The 17070-nt window shown below is 43.2% G+C and overlaps 1 protein-coding gene across 1 annotated transcript; it reads right to left on the minus strand.

The window, feature by feature from the left end:
* Window positions 1–10877: 10877 nt before the first annotated feature.
* LOC118424605 (angiopoietin-related protein 1-like) lies at window positions 10878–13365 on the minus strand. The gene is made up of 2 exons (XM_035833243.1): window positions 13148–13365; window positions 10878–12328 (listed from the first exon to the last, which is right to left on the minus strand). The coding sequence occupies exons 1-2, from the start codon at window positions 13207–13209 to the stop codon at window positions 12166–12168; spliced, it is 225 nt and encodes a 74-aa protein (XP_035689136.1). The 5' UTR covers window positions 13210–13365; the 3' UTR covers window positions 10878–12165.
* Window positions 13366–17070: the final 3705 nt, after the last annotated feature.

Here is a 17070-nt window from a genome sequence, read left to right on the forward strand (position 1 = left end):
TCAAGGCGTCAACAGTGGTGGACATGTCGTCTTGGTCGCGCTTCAAGGCATCAACAGTGGTGGACAGCTGGCACATGCCATCATGGTCGCGTTTCAGGGCGTCAACAGTGGCGGAGAGTTGAGTTATTTCCTAAAGACGAAAGTCAGATTATCACAAATAAGTAGAAAAGTAGAGGGGAAACAGCAGTATGTTCCGTGGTAGGTAGTCAATTAAAACGAAGAGCAGAACAACGGAAAGATGTTTGAAAATAGTTTTGTGTACAAACGTGTTTACCTCCTTATTCATGACAGTCAGAGGGGCGAATGCCAGAGCAACTAGACCTAGAAGCACGGCAATGCCAGCGGCCATGTAGCTACGGTGGGAGCGGATGAAGCTACAGCGAGCACGGCAGCCGCTTGCTTCACCGGCATACGTGCGGTCTATTAGAAAAACATATTTGTCTCAGTCACACAGTGGTAAGATAAGTAATGAGAAGAAAGTGATTATTCCCTATCTCTAACTGATATTGTGTCTTCTTTTTGTCAAAATGGCAAGATAATTGTATCACTGAAAAAAAAGGCAAGTTACATAAACCGACGGCTACCTGCAGACGTGTACGTGGCATAACGTTTCACCGCCTCGGCTTCTTCGTATGTGTCTGTAGACGTTTCTTGGTCTCCTTGCCACTTGTCAAAAGCGCCGTTGCCATGGCGGCCACGTCCGCGGGAACCACCCTGATGGACAGGAGGGGGTTGGGACGGCGGCCCGCTGGTTTGGCCGCTGTCAGGGCGCGGGAAAGGGGACCGGACTGGCTCTGCTTGCTGGTACATGACCGCACTGTACAGTCAAGAAGCAAACAATACAGCAGCCAACGTCAAGGTGCATGAATATGGACAACAATGCCATGATTAGTCTGGAGAATTGAGGATGTCTTTGCCCATATTTGGAGGGATGACGCGGTATGACGTGCTGAAGATGACATTTTGTTTTTCTGCAAGAGGCAGACTAATTTTCTGGGAAAAGAAGCTAACCTTTGGGGCTGGGAGGTCGAGGTGGAAACATGGAAAATATGATACATTGACAATGTAACATGCAACGGCTGAAGGCCTTTTGAAGGTTTTAAAACAATATTGAATGTTTCAGCAATGTTTTGTTTCTTTATCTTTTGATACTTTCAAAATGCTGTCGGTTGTGCGGATTACGAAACGGTGCAATATAAGCATGGGCGCCAGGGGGAGCCGTATGCTGGTCTAGAAAATTGTTAAATCTTTTGACGCAAAACAACATCTTCTAACGCAAAACAACCACCCTCCCAATGGAAGTACAAGAATGAAGAATTTGTTCTTGTAAAGCAGGACTAAGCTGCGTTAGTGAAGAAAAGCCCGCCATGATTGGAGCACAGTTTTGGATACAGCATGCCCTATACTATGATAACATAAGTCACATTCAGCATCAGGTAACATAAGTCACATTCAGCATCAGGTAACATAAGTCACATTCAGCATCAGGTAACATAAGTCACATTCAACATCAGGTAACATAAGTCACATTCAGCATCAGGTAACATAAGTCACATTCAACATCAGGTAACATAAGACACATTCAGCATCAGGTAACATAAGTCACATTCAGCATCAGGTAACATAAGTCACATTCAGCATCAGGTAGCATCAGTCACATTCAGCTTAACAGCAAACACTTTATAAGCACCATACCTTTATGCCTCATGTGATTAATATTGTCAGTGTCCAAATTTGGACAACACGTATATATATGGAGCGGACTGACGCTAGCTGACATCTGTCTCACCACAGTCACCCCTCAGTAAGACAGCCGGAGCCGCAGAGTTCCCGTTTACAACATTTATTCAGTCTGTCTATTCAGGCCTTCAGACCGGTTTAATCAATGTGGCTTCTTCAGTGGTCCAGGCTCAAATGAGCACAGTATACAAACTTTGGAGTACAGCAAGAAAATCTCTATGACTTATTTCAAGCTTCTTGTAAAGGAAATTCCATCGACTGATCCTCACGCTAACCGACACGTTTCCCACCACAGTCACCCTCAGTAAGACAGCCGGAGCCACAGAGTTCCCGTTTACAATTTTTATTCAGTCTGTCACACAAAGCGGTTTCGCCTTTGTGGCTTCTTCAGTGGTCCAGGCTCAAATGAGCACAGTATACAAACTTTGGAGAACAGCAAGAAAATCTCTATAACTTGGTTTAGGCTTGTTACAACGGAAATTCCTTCAATAAATACCAGCAATTCTGGTATTGTGTTTTTTGTCCGTTTACAACAACAAAAGGAAGGAAGTCTATTGCGAAAACAGTGAGGTTACGCTTCATTACAATGAGTGAAGTTGTCCTTACATTTTGTTAGTCCTGTCTATCAGCATTTTGTAGGAAACGCTCCAGAAACAGGCAATAGATTTGATACAGCCAAACCAGGAGCTTTCCAGCTTCTAGCAAGTTTTCTATGTTTAAAAATGGCTATGTGCATATCTTACGAAACGTACATTTTCTCTGTATGAAAACTCAGCGTGTCTACCACTGTAAAGTACGTGATCCATTGCTTTGGTGCCCATTCACTATTTCTTCCATTAGCTTTCTACTCAGCAAACTCTTAAACGTATTCATAAAACAACGCGCCTGTTGCTATAATTCCAGGTTTCACGTTTTACTGGTCAGTCTTACTGCGGATGGTCGGAGAGCCGCTGTACAGTGGTGGTGAGAGTTCCGCCTGTCGCCTACGGACGTGCTGAAAAATATTAACAGAAATGGCAGGGATATGACGTGAAGTGTTTATAACAATAGCAATACTAATTAGCAATACTAACTAGACTACCTCCATGAATCAATTTATGCATGGGATGTTCACCTTCAACAAACTTACACATGTCACAACTATAAGATTCTCATAATTTATCATTAAAAGATTTTGCAATTTTTGTTTAAAATATGCAAATCAGTCCCTCATTTGCATGTGTGATATCTGTATATTTCATGGCTGTTATGATAGTCTAATGCACTCCGTGTAATGGATACTTAAGCTGTGGCATGTTCACTAGACAGAAAGGTTTCAGGAAACGGTACGTTTATAAATACCTGGAACAGCCTGGCAGATGAAGAGACGTGGCATGTGGCATCGGTAGTCGTACCACTTGTCTTTATAGATGTCGGAGTAAAGAACGCAATCCTCGTTGCCCCTATAGCTGTCCGGTTGTCCCGGTCCCCAGGAGTTGTAGGTCCCAAGTGCAGAACCATCCACCCACTCAAAGCTTCCCTCTTTGCGCTGATCGTGCAGGCCGATCCAAAAAACACCCCTGTCGCTGTCGCTCACGGGCTTGTACAAGGAGATCAGGAAGGCGTCGGTCTCAGCGTCTCGGGGCATGGCGAGGGTGCCGCCGTCTTCACCACAGGCCGCGGCCGCAGCGCTCCAGGTCTTCTCTGTGTTGAAGGCCTTGTAACAGATTCCGCGGAACTCTGCGTAACCTTCAGGACAAGATGCTGGAAAACAGCGAGTCAAGCCATTACATTTACTGCATCAGAAGGCCATATCTCTCATTAGTTTTATTCAATACCAGTATAATTAGTAAATGATATGAGTTAGTGAAACACTACGTAAAACATAACAACATGCATATATGCACATATACATGTACGGACATGATTGATGATGAGGATGATGAATACCACATGTGTACGTGCTCCATTCATGCTAGAAATCCTGCAGGCATATGAATGATTGATAAGGTAAATATTTTATAGTATAATGGTCACAAAATTTCCTGCTATTACACTAGCTACGTTGCTATTACAAATAGTCCATTTGACAACTAAATAACCAACCTACCTGGCGACTTTTTCATCTCGTGAAGACGCTGCTCCAAGGCGGTGGTTCGGCCTCGCTCCTTGTCCAGGTCGCGCTTTAAGGCGTCAAGAGTAGTGGACATGTCGTCTTGGTCGCGCTTCAAGGCGTCAAAAGTGGCGGACAGTTGGCGTATGTCGTCTTGGTCGCGCTTCAAAGCGTCAACAGTGGTGGATATGTCGTCTTGGTCACGCTTCAAGGCGTCAAAAGTGGCGGACAGTTGCCGTATGTGGTCTTCGTCGCGCTTCAAGGCGTCAAAAGCGGCGGACAGTTGGCGTATGTGGTCTTGGTCGCGCTTCAAGGCGTTAATAGTGGTGGACAGTTGGCGCATGTTGTCTAGGTCGCGCTTCAAGGCGTCAACAGTGGTGGACAGTTGGCGCATGTCGTCTTGGTCGCGCTTCAAGGCGTCAACAGTGGTAGACATGTGGTCTTGGTTGCGCTTCAAGGCGTCAACAGTGGCGGACAGTTGGCGTATGTCGTCTTGGTCGCGCTTCAAGGCGTCAACAGTGGTGGACAGTTGGCGTATGTCGTATTGGTCGCGCTTCAAGGCGTCAACAGTGGTGGACAGTTGGCGCATGGCGTCTTGGTCGCGCTTCAAGGCGTCAACAGTGGCGGACAGTTGGCGCATGTCCTCTTGGTCGCGCTTCAAGTCGTCAAAAGTGGCGGACAGTTGGCGCATGTCGTCTTGGTCGCGCTTCAAGGCGTAAACAGTGGTAGACATGTGGTCTTGGTTGCGCTTCAAGGCGTCAACAGTGATTGGCAGCTGGCGTATGTCGTCTTGGTCACATTTCAAGGCGTTAACAGTGGTGGACAGTTTGCGCATGTCGTCTTGGTCGCGCTTCAAGGCGTCAACAGTGGCGGACAATTGGCGCATGTCGTCTTGGTCACATTTCAAAGCTTGAACAGAGGTGGACATGTTGTCTTGGTCGCACTTCAAGGCGTCAACAGTGGTGGACATGTTGTATTGGTCGCGCTTCAAGGCGTCAACAGCGGTGGACAGTTGGCGCATGCCGTCTTGGTCACATTTCAAAGCCTGAACAGATGTGGACATGTTGTCTTGGTCGCGCTTCAAGGTGTCAACAGTGGTGGACAGTTGGCGCATGTTGTCTTGGTCACGCTTCAAGGCGTCAACAGTGGTGGACAGTTGGCGCATGTCGTCTTGGTCGCGCTTTAAGGCGTCAACAGTGGTGGACAGCTGGCGCATGTTGTCTTGGTCGCGCTCCAAGGTGTCAACAGTGGGGGACAGTTGGCCCATGTCGTCAAGAGTGGTGGGCATGTCGTCCTGGTCGCGCTTCAAGGCGTCAACAGTGCTGGTAAGTTCAGATGTTTCCTACGAACGCATAAACGTATATACGTACGCCAGACCAAAGGTTGAAACAACAATATGAAACATCAGAAAGTTATGGCTTGATGGACTCAATAAACAGAACAGAGGCAATTACTTTGCAGCAGGCCTTTATGATTCAAGAGCGCTTACCTCATTGTTGATGAACGCCAGGAGGGCGAGTCCCACAGCGACCAGGCTTAGCAGCACGGCAATGAACGTGGCGATGTAAATAAGCTTCGAGCGGATGAGGCTACACAGAGCGCGGCGGCCACTTGCTCCACCCGGATATGTGCGGTCTGTTAGAAAACAAAATGATTTTTCAAAACTTTGAACTTGAATTTCCAACGCGAAAATTGAACGCGAGAGTTTTGACTATCCAACTCCCGTCTTTGTCAAGGATATGCAAAAACTGGAAAAGACTTGAGATGGCATGGACAGCCGAAAATTTGGGGAAGTCAAATTTTCGTGCTGGAAATTACATACATAGCTTAATTTTCATCCAGATTAGACAAGTTGGTACTAACGCACAATTAATTACATGGTAGTAGAAAATAAAAAGCACGATCGGTAATTCACCAAGCAATCTATTTCATACTACTAAAGTTCTGTACTATGATTACTACCAACACAGATGAGCTTTCATAATAAGCAATCTATTTATTCATTTGTATTTCTTTAACATACAAAAAGCTGACCGATTTTGTCTATATTATAATTGCCTCTTTAAAACAACTAAACAACATTGATTGGCTTATTTCGATGACCTTTAGCTCAGATTGAGCTAATCTTTCAGGGCTCATACAATAAAACGGGTCATTAAACATTGTTCTTCAAACGAAGCAGTGTACCAAAATATAAGTTTTCATTATTGCATGATCTGCTCTTTCAACTTTGCCCCGTTTGTTTCAATTCTATAATTGCTAAAGAAATCATATTTGTATTAAAGTCGAGTTTGTATCATAGCGACGCAGTCACATCCGTCGAAGGTTGTCATAAGATTTTAATGTTGAAGAGTTATCAACAGTCTATGACAGAATCAACCGGAGGCAAGCTTCTACGGCAGTCCTTTCCCAACAAGACAGTTGATTTCTTTTTACAAAACCTGCTTGTAATCTGCTTGTGATCTTACGGCAATCGTACGACGAATATGAGACAAAATTACAGAGTTTTACCTGCTCTGGAGACGTACAAAGCGTTGGGAATGCTCGCAGCGACGTCCGCAATGGACTGCCAATAAGTCTGCGGCTGCTGCACGGGTGTGGTGCCTGGGGGAAAATTATAAAATTAAACACGCTCCAGATATAGGACAAAATGTACGTATAAAAGCGAGACAGGAACAGGACGCCGTAAGCAAAAAAAACGATTTACCTGCTCCGGAGGCGTACATAGGGTTGGGCACACTCGCAGCGGCGTCGGCACGTGCCAGAAAATCAGTCTGCTGCCGCTGCATGGGTGTGGTGTCTGGAGAAAAATTACAAAATTAAAATGGCGCCGGCGGTATGAATTAAGGAGACAGTCACTTCAAGAGTTTAATGAAGCAATATACAACATGATTTGAACAAATGTATATCCAGTAACTATGGTAGTATCATTTGATTTAGAACACCAGTGGAACTGTGGCAAATGGACACCCTTCTCCAGTTATTGTACATCGCACCATCAGAGAGTCATTTTTCAGACTCAAGTTGTTTTTGTCGCATGGAAATACAAATATGACTTGTGATGACATCACAGTAAACGTAGCGACAAGGTTTGAAATTAGAATCTGGGTTCGAAAAATGTTATATTCAAGACAGAAAAAAACATTGCTTGATCATCGTGGTTAAATTGTGCGATATCATAATATTACATATATTTTATGGCCTTCATCTTGTACGTTTCATTTTGAGCAGCGATGCTGGGTTCCAAACTGGTTATATTTTCAGCCAAACGCACCTACACTTCTCGATAAGTGAGTCGGGTTCTTTCACGTGCGGAGGTTTGACGACTAAGGACGAACTTAACGCCCGATGCTTCCTATGTACGGGGCTTTACTTCACCATCGGAAATGGTGAATTTACCCCATTTTACGCCATTCCGCAAGCGGGTTCGCACTTGATCCATATGGTGAGGCAGTCCCCCTATATACCTGCCCCTACTACTTGTGCCCCCCCCCCCCCGCGGGATAGAGAAAATACTGCCATAAAAATGCATCCTCCAGGCTTCATGCCTCGGCCAAAAGCTAATTAGAAGAATGAACATATAGAAATGCACGGCACTGGGTAATTTTAAATCTTAGAGTTGTCGTTACATAGTTTTTTAAAACCAAATCCCCTTGGCCACTGACATATGAGAGAGAAAATATTCTAAACATTTATTTACCCGTGTCACCAGTTTGGGACTGCTGTTGCCCTCCCGGCATGGTGCGACTTGTCAGGTTTCTGCACAGCAAAAATACACGCCCTGCGTCAGGCGGGGTCCGAGACGCAATGTGAAATATGAAGAAATTAGAGTCCAAAGATGAAAGAAAATCACGAGTGACAAACAACGCACGTTTCCAGACAAATCAGATGCACACGTAATCGTTTTCTTTGTTGCATATTGAAAGAGAGGTATCGAAAACAATTTTGAAAGACTTTCTACCTTATTCATCATGTTTGAAAATCCATCACATACATTGAATTCATCTATATTCGCCCATAAGAGAAAAACAGTTGTGTTTATTTTCTTCCTCTGAAATTTTCGGTCTTCGTCACACACGTAGACAGTAATCACACATAAGACTTTTACGTTAACGCATACCTTTACAGATTTTCTACAATAAATTTTCATTATCTTGGCGTCTTCACCCAAGCAACACCCAAGTGACAAACCCATGCTTAGCGCTGCAGTATTGCTAAGAGTTGTCAGGTGGCGTTATTTACAGGTCAGAACGTCAGGGTCGACAAGGAGAATATGTATATATTGTTAAACTGATCGTGGAAATCTCGTAGAAATGAATTTGATTCATGCATCCCTGTAAATTATCTGACAGATTTTGATATAAACATGTAGAAATAAGTATATTTTATCATAATAATTTTATGTTGTGTCGTGCAGTACATAAATGTGTAAGACACATGAATATACCAAGTAATACCTTAATTAGTCTGACGACGTAAGATCACATCTAACCTTATTTGGAGGGATGACGTGGCATCATGTGGTGCGAATGGCATTTTGTTTTTCTGCAAGTGGGAGACTAATTTTCGAAGTTAATCTGGCCTGAAATGGAGAGATGAAAAAGTTGTTTTTTACATGAAAACTCTTCAGTGTAAATGTAGTCATTAAATCTCCGTGTTTTTCTGGAGACATTGCAAACCCTTTCTGAAATTCTGGGTTAAACGCGTAAAGTGTACTATAATATAGCACTGTGTGCTGCAATAACTTACATTCATTTCAAGTGTAACTGTATATCAAACAGAGGAATTCAGAGTTTGTTTTAGAACGTTTAACTTCAGTAATATGATCGAGTACATTTTAGACTACAGTGATTGACATGTGTCATGAACGTCAATGAACAGCGCAGCTATACGCTATGTTGTTCTTTCAGTTCAGCATAACCAGAATATCTTTTTTTGTCCAAAAACCGCGAAATTGAATTGATGAGACCTAAAGATACCAGAGTTCCACAATGATAATACACAACATACCCAGTAAACACAAACAACAACAACAGGCCATAATTATATTCATTTGGAGGGGTGACGTGGCATTAGGTGGTGCGAGTGGCATTTTGTTTTTCTGCAAGTGGCAGACTAATTTTTTGGGAAACGAAGTTAATCTGGGCTGGGAGTGAGAAACGTCAAAAACTTTGTAAGGGAGAACTCTTAATGTTGTCACTGAATGCCCATGTTTTTTTCTGGAGACATTGCAGACCCTTCCTTTGTGCACCCCGCCAGTTCCCATCATTTTATAAACTGATGAACGTCTGAGATGAGACTGTATGATAGTTTACAAATGAGATAGTTGTGTTTTGAATAGTTCCTACATTTGTGTTTATCAGGGAGTTTCTGCCTTCAGTGTTTTATCTGCCTCTATAAATATTGAAAGCATTGTTTTTGGTGTATGTCTATATGTTTCCACATATTTCAGCCAGCAGAAAGTAACTTAAGCTCGGAGTGGATGGTGATTATATGTGACAATTTGGCGCCAGGGGTAGCCGTTTGCTGGGCTGAATTTTTGTCACAACATCGTTTGAAGCAAAACAACAAACCTCCGACCAACTTGGTCCATTTTGTGTTTTTGTTGCCTTTTATATCGGACCTTCCGTTTCCCAGAGCTGCCCGGCCGGGCCCCTTTGTTGTGGCGATGTGACGTGCCCGGGCACGTTGGGTAAGACAGGACGGCCATGAGTGGAACACAGTTTTTGTGCACATCACGCCCTGTACTGTAATATAGCAATGCGAATCTACTAGCATAACTCACACTCAGCTCAACCGCAAACACATCATAATCGCCGCACCTTCATGCCTCATGTGGTTTTAAAGGACAGTTTCCAAAAGTTAGATAACATTTATGTATGGAGCGGACTGATCCTCACGCTAACCGACATCTTTGTCACCACAGTCACCCCTCAGTAAGACAGCCGGAGCCGCAGAGTTCCCGTTTACAACTTTTATTCAGTCTGTCACACAGACCGGTTTCACCAGTCTGGCTTCTTCAGTGGTCCAGGCTCAAATGAGCACAGTCTTCAAAGATTTAAAATCTCTATAACTTGGTTCAGGCTTGTTACAAAGGAAATTCCCTCAATAAATACCAACAGTTCTGGCATGGTGCTTTTCGTCCGTTTACAACAACAAAAGGACATCTGTTTATTGTGAAAACAGTGAGGTTACGCATTATCACTATTAGTGAAGTTGTGCTTACATTTTGTTGTCTTGTCTGTTTAGCATTTTGTAGAAAACGCTCCAAAAACAGGCAATAGGTTTGATACAGCCAAACAAGGAACTTTCAACTTTCTAGAATGTTTTCTATGTTCAAAATATGGCTATGTGCATATCTCACGAAATGTACATTTTCTTTGTATAGAAACTACTTATCGTGTCTACCACTCTATAATAAGTGATCCATTTCTTTGGTGCCCATTCACTATTAGTTTTCTACTCGACAAACTCTTTAACGTATTCAGAAAACAACGTGCTGATTTGACCTGTTGCTATAATACCAGGTTTCACGTTTTGCAGGTCAGTTTTACTGAGGATGGTCGGAGAGCCGCTGTACAGTGGTGGCGAGAGTTCCGCTAGTCACCTAGGGACGACCTGAAAAGTGAGCAAAATTGGCCGGGAAGAGATATGGGATGATGTGTTTTGACATGGATTAGAACCAGGGAAATGATGATCCACCGTTCTTAATGTACTGGGTTTTAGTCTGGTTTCATTAGTCTGACGACGTGAGGCCATGTTTGCCCTTTCTGGAGGGATGACGTGGCATCAGGTGATGCGAATGGCATTTTGTTTTTCTGTAAGTGGCAGACTAATTTTCTGGGAAAAGGAGTTAATCTGGGCTGGGAGGGAGAAACATAAAAAAAAGTTGTACGTGAGAACTCTAAATGTAGTCATAATATCTACATGCTACAGTTTGGGAATATATGTGGACATAATCAGATTTTCCATGACAGGTTAGGCCTTTTTCTCAGCTGTTGATTCATTTGTCAAAATAACAGACCACACCGATAGATACCTGACTACATAGACTGGTTTAATAAAGGCATAAGCTGTGTTGTTTGAACTTCATTTTTACTCCAATCAAATGTTGTAACATAAGTAAACAACCATTAGATGTACGGTCAGTCAACCCTCTAAATGTATATGTCATCTTCACACATTACTATAGGTTTTCTTACTGTTTTCTTACAACCTTTTCTTGCATCCTTTCTTACAACATTTGATAAGTTTTCTTTCATCTTTCTCACAGCCTTTTTACAGCTGACGTAGAACATTTCTTACAGCCTTCTTACACTCTTTCTTACAGCCTTCTTGCAGTCTTTCTTAAACCTTTCTTACCACTTTCTTACATTCCTTCCTTACAGTCTTTCTTAGAACTTTTGACCCCCATTTTCCTACAGCCTTTCTCTGTACTATGTTAAATTTTCACCAAGGTCTTCTGTATCGATCAGCACATTATAGAAAAACTGCATTACAACATCTTGCAAAAGTCAATAGGTGCTTCGGTGGTGCTTACAACAAAAAGACACACTATATATAATCACGCTTATTAATCTATAGAGTTGTAATTTAACTCTCGGTAAAAAAAACTACTATGTATGTTATTTGCTCTTGTATAAAGCATCTTGTGTACTATTTTCACGTTCCAATATATTCACATTGTTCTTATTCCATGTTCAAAGGTCCTTATAAGACATCGAACACACCAGTTCTTGATGTACAGTCTTTAGAGCACTTAGCTCGTCTCGGCCAACCTTCCAGTCTTATTCTCCAGACGTCTCTTAATATCTTCGTTTCTTTCTAACCCTCTGGGCCCTACCATTCCTCTGCCTACAAGGGGGATTACCATGGTTAATCTGTTTATCTGTTTAGTGAAGTAAGAGCACAAATATATTTTTCAAATATTCCTTTAGGGTCACTTTTTCTCTGTCTACAATGTATCGTGTAAGTATTAACAACCAAAACATTAAAAAGAATGAAATCCAAAGTGCGGCAAACGTTTTTTTTCGATCACGTGCAGCATACATTCAAGATTGAAGGGTTCTTATGTGTCATTTCATGTGGTCAAGAACTCATGAATTTTAATAAATGGATCATGGCATTAAGCGTTCTTGTTGTTTAGATTGATAGATCCAGAAAGGCAACAGAAAGTATGTTGTTTATGGCCTGATCTTCATAGAAACGGACTTCAGGGAGTAATACCCGCCTCTCCAGTGGAGCCACACCACACCTTGTGAGGATGGACAGGAGTACCCACAGTTGCCCAGGTAGCGGCCGTTGAGGAGGGAGTAGCTGCAGGTCCAAAACCATTAGCCGGCCTGTCCCCACCGCTGAGAACAATGGCCGCTCCAGTCATCATTGTCCCTGTCCACAGTGGAGAACCTGTGCCCGTTGTTGTAAGTCATGGAGTCTCCCGCGGTGCCTGAATACCCGGAAATGTGCAGCCGGTACCCGTCCGACTCACCGGACACCCTGGTTGGGAATATCACACAAGTGGGCTAATACACCTTTCTCACGCGGCGGCCATGATAGATCGAAGACGAGGTCAATGAGGCAAACAGACAAAACTTATTTTTAAAATCAGCAGCCATTTAGATTTCCCTCAGACCACACAAATTTTCACAATATAAGATCAAATAATAAATATTATAACTAGTGTTATGCATCGAAAGATGTAGCAATTAAGAGTAGCGTAGACTGACCCCATAGTCCCTTAAGACATGCAAAATAAAAACATAATAATGTAGATATTTGACGGACATGCAGCCATTCTCTTATTGGTCGCTTTCATAATTGATAGGCTATCATTGGTTGAGCTGCTAATTATGAGGGGCAATTTGATTCGACGAATAATACAGTAGAAGCCAGTTAATTGCACAGCGGATTAACACACACTCCTGTTAACTGCACGGAATCCTAACATCCCAAACCGGTGCGATCCAGCTAGATAACTTCGCATTATTGCACCAGTCGGATAATTGCACAAAATTCACTGACAAATAGGCCGTGCAATTAAGCGGCTTCTACTGTAATAAGTTAACATAATTTGTGACCACATATTCATACTCACGAAGTACAAACAAGATTTACCCGCAGGTAACCACCTAAAGGTGTTTTACTCAACTAAAGATGTTTTATTCACCCGAAGGTGTTCTACTCACCTGAAGGTGTTTGACCCTGAAGGTGTTTCATTCACCTGAAGGTGTTTTGCTCACCTAAAGGTGTTTGACTCACCTGAAGGTGTTTTACTCACCTGAAGGTGTTTTACTCACCTGAAGGTGTTTTACTCACCTGAAGGTGCTGTACTCTGCGTAGCGTGATTCGTTGTTCCAGTCCACGAGGTCAATCCTCATGCGATAGTTTTTCTGATTGGTCAGGAGGTGGATGTTCTCGTTCCCCAGCCAGTACTCCCCGTTCTTGTTCCCAAAGCCCAGTTTGTACTCCTCCCAGGTCCGGTTGAAGGGAACCGACCCGTCCTGCCGCCGTTGGATCACAGTCCACCCGCCTCCTGTGGGGAGAAAGTAAGGTTAGCAAATAGGACAGAAATGTAAGCACTCACGCACACATGTAGAATAAAAGGTTAACAAATAGGAAAAAACTGTAAGCAATTTGTTAGTGAAAGGGAAAACATACTCGTACACACACACATACATACAAACAAACATACACACACGCACACCTGCGCATACAATAATTCATACACACATACGCCGGCACATGCACATGCACACGAACATGCACACAAACACAAACACATACATACAAACACACACACAAACACACAGACACACACACGCACACACGCACACACACATGTAGAATAAAAGGTAAAGGCATAACTTGCCATGTTTAGCAGAAACCCTACCTGCGGTATCCATGTCACAGAACGCCTCCACATCAGCGGGGAGGATGCCGATTGAGTAGACTCCGCTTGTTGTCGATCCGGATGAATGGTACTCGGCACAGTCTTCCTCTAGAAAACGATTAAAAGGAAAAAGTAAATATTTGTGTTGAATTTCAATATCAAAAACACCGTCCTCACAGACAGACCTCACTGGCCCGTAGCGTTTTCAACCACAACCGGCCTTCAAGTGGATCGAGTTAGCCTCCATAGCAGGCTTTCTGGGGCCTTTTTTTGGGGCCCCCGAAAGGCCGGCAACCAGAAAAGGCCAGCAATCAGCGACCGAGTACAAATAGAAATGGGCAGCAAAAGTGTATTATGAGCCAAAAAAGGCACCAGAAAGCCTGCTATGGAGGCTAGGATCGAGTGTTGCCAGCCGAATTTGAGTACCTCCAACTCCTTGTTTGTTTGTTTGTTTAATTTATTTTGAACGACACTTATGTATCAGGCCTCTTAGTGACTGATATATCTCACCACTTTCCAATCTTTTATAATAAAAAAACACTTGCAAGAGTCAATATAAAAAAATAAAATAAAATAAAATAAAGTAAAATATAATAAAATAAAATAAAATAAAATAAAATAAAATAAAATAAAATAAAATAAATAAATAAATAAATAAATAAATAAAAGAAAATTAGTCTTATTTATCCCTATCTCTCGTTCTGTAACATTGTATGGGCGAGTACTTAAACCACTCTTTTTACTTCAGAAACGGTTCATCAGAATAGCCTCAAATGCTCCCTTCACTTTCCCAAAAGCCCCGCTTTTTACAAATTAAAGTTAGAAATCTGAACAGTATACGACATGAATAGAATTCAAACTATTTTTTACGTCTAATATCATTCAGAAATGTTCCTACCTTTCTGAAATTTACTGTAATACCTTTTTATCAAACTCAGATATCCACAGCCATCACACAAGAAATAGCAGCTATCTAAGGCCTATTAATGCAAAAACTATCCAACGGCAATTCTGCTTCATGTTCTACAGTTTGGAACAACTTGGCTAGTACATTAAAGTTAGGTCCCTCTTTCGCTACTTTCAAGTGTCACACTAAAGCTGAATTTTATTATTTTTTGCAATGTGTTTTCATTCCATCGACTACGTTATTTGTTCCATCGACTACGTTATTTGTTATCCATTCTTATTTCTTTTGTTTAATTTCTATCAATTGTAATTCCCATAAGCAGGCGCTTTTGGCCTCCCTTGCACTGTTTATGTTTTATAATTCATTGTCATGTATTTTGTTTTAAGTGCGAAACAAATTAAACAAACGAATATTGGTGATCACTGACAAACCATTACAGTTACTGCATCAAAAGGCCATATCTCCCATTAGTTTTACTCAATACCAGCATAATCAGTAAATGGTATGAGTTAGTGAACAACTATGTAACATAACAGGTATATATGCACATGTACATGTAGGGACATTATTGATGATGTGAATAAGATGATACTGAATACCACACGTGTACGTGCTTCATTCATACTAGAAATCATGCAGGCATGTGAATTATTGATAAGGGAAATTGTAGCATTAATGAAGTAATGATAGTGAAAAACTTTCCTGCTATTATACCACTGACGTTAACATCACAAATAGTCCATTTGACAGCTAAAAACCGACCTACCTGGTGACTTACTCATCTCGTGAAGACGCTGCTCCAAGGCGCCCATTCGGCTACGCTCCTTGTCCAGGTCGCGCTTTAAGGAATCAACAGTGGTGGACATGTCGTCTTGGTCACGCTTCAAGGCGTCAACAGTGGTGGACATGTCATCTTGGTAGCGCTTCAAGGCGTCAACAGCAGTGGACATGTGGTCTTGGTCGCGCTTCAAGGCGTCAACAGTGGTGGACATGTCGTCTTGGTCACGCTTCAAGGCGTCAACAGTGGTGGATATGTCGTCTTGGTCTCGCTTCAAGGCGTCAACAGTGGTGTACATGTCGTCTTGGTCGCGCTTCAAGGCGTCAACAGTGGTGGACATGTCATCTTGGTCGTGCTTCAAGGCATCAACAGTGGTGGACACGTTGTCTTGGTTTCGCTTCAAGGCGTCAACAGTGGCGGACAGTTGGCGCATGTCGTCTTGGTCGTGCTTCAAGGCTTCAACAGTGGTGGAAACGTTGTCTTGGTCGCGCTTCAAGGCATCAACAGCGCTGGACATGTCGTCTTGGTAGCGCTTCAAGGCGTCAACAGTGGTGGACACGTTGTCTTGGTTGCGCTTCAAGGCGTCAACAGTGGCGGACAGTTGGCGCATGTCGTCTTGGTCACGCTTCAATGCGTCAACAGTGGTCGACAGTTGGCGTATGTCGTCTTGGTCGCGCTTCAAGGCTTCAACAGTGGTGGCCAGTTGGCGCATGTCGTCTTGGTCGCGCTTCAAGGCGTCAACAGTGGTGGACAGTTGGCGTATGTCGTCTTGGTCACGTTTCAAGACGTCAACAGTGGTCGACAGTTGGCGAATGTCGTCTTGGTCGCGCTTCAAGGCGTCAACAGTGGTCGACAGTTGGCGTATGTCGTCTTGGTCGCGTTTCAAGGCTTCAACAGTGGCGGACATGCCGTCTTGGTCGCGCTTTAAGGCGTCAACAATGATGGACGTGTCGTCTTGTTCACGCTTCAAGGCATCAACAGTGATGGACGTGTCGTCTTGGTCACGCTTCAAGGCGTCAACAGTGGCGGACAGTTGGCGCATGTCGTCTTGGTCGCGCCTCAAGGCGTCAACAGTGGCGGACAGTTGGCGCATGTCGTCTTGTTCACGCTTCAAGGCATCAACAGTGGTGGACATGTCGTCTTGGTCGCGCTTCAAGGCGTCAACAGTGGTAGACAGTTGAGTTATGTCGTCTTGGTCGCGCTTCAAGGCCTCAACAATGATGGACAATTGGCGAATGTCGTCTAGGCTGAGTTTTAAGGCATCAATAATAGTGGACATGTCGTCTTGGTCGCCCTTCAAGACATCAACTGTGCTGGACAGCTGTGCTATTTCCTAAAGACGACCGTCAAAGTAGAAATAGTTTAGGAAAAACTGCAGCATTGGTCTGTCTTGACATTCCATTGGACAAACGACAGAAGCAATGTAAAGAAATGCTTGAAAAGAAGTCTGTTAAATGTTTACCTCTTTATTGATGAACGTCAGAGAGGCCAGTCCCACAGCAGACATGCTGAACAGCACGGCGATGCCGACGGCCAAACAGCTGCAGCTACAGCGAGCACGGCGACCGCTTGCTCCACCCGGATACGTGCGGTCTGTGGAGATGATAACGGAGGTTACCTCCACATACCGGATCAAGCTTAAGAAGTAAAATAACGAGGAGATG

The sequence above is a fragment of the Branchiostoma floridae genome, chromosome 10, assembly GCF_000003815.2.
Source record: "Branchiostoma floridae strain S238N-H82 chromosome 10, Bfl_VNyyK, whole genome shotgun sequence".
Taxonomy (NCBI): domain Eukaryota; kingdom Metazoa; phylum Chordata; class Leptocardii; order Amphioxiformes; family Branchiostomatidae; genus Branchiostoma; species Branchiostoma floridae.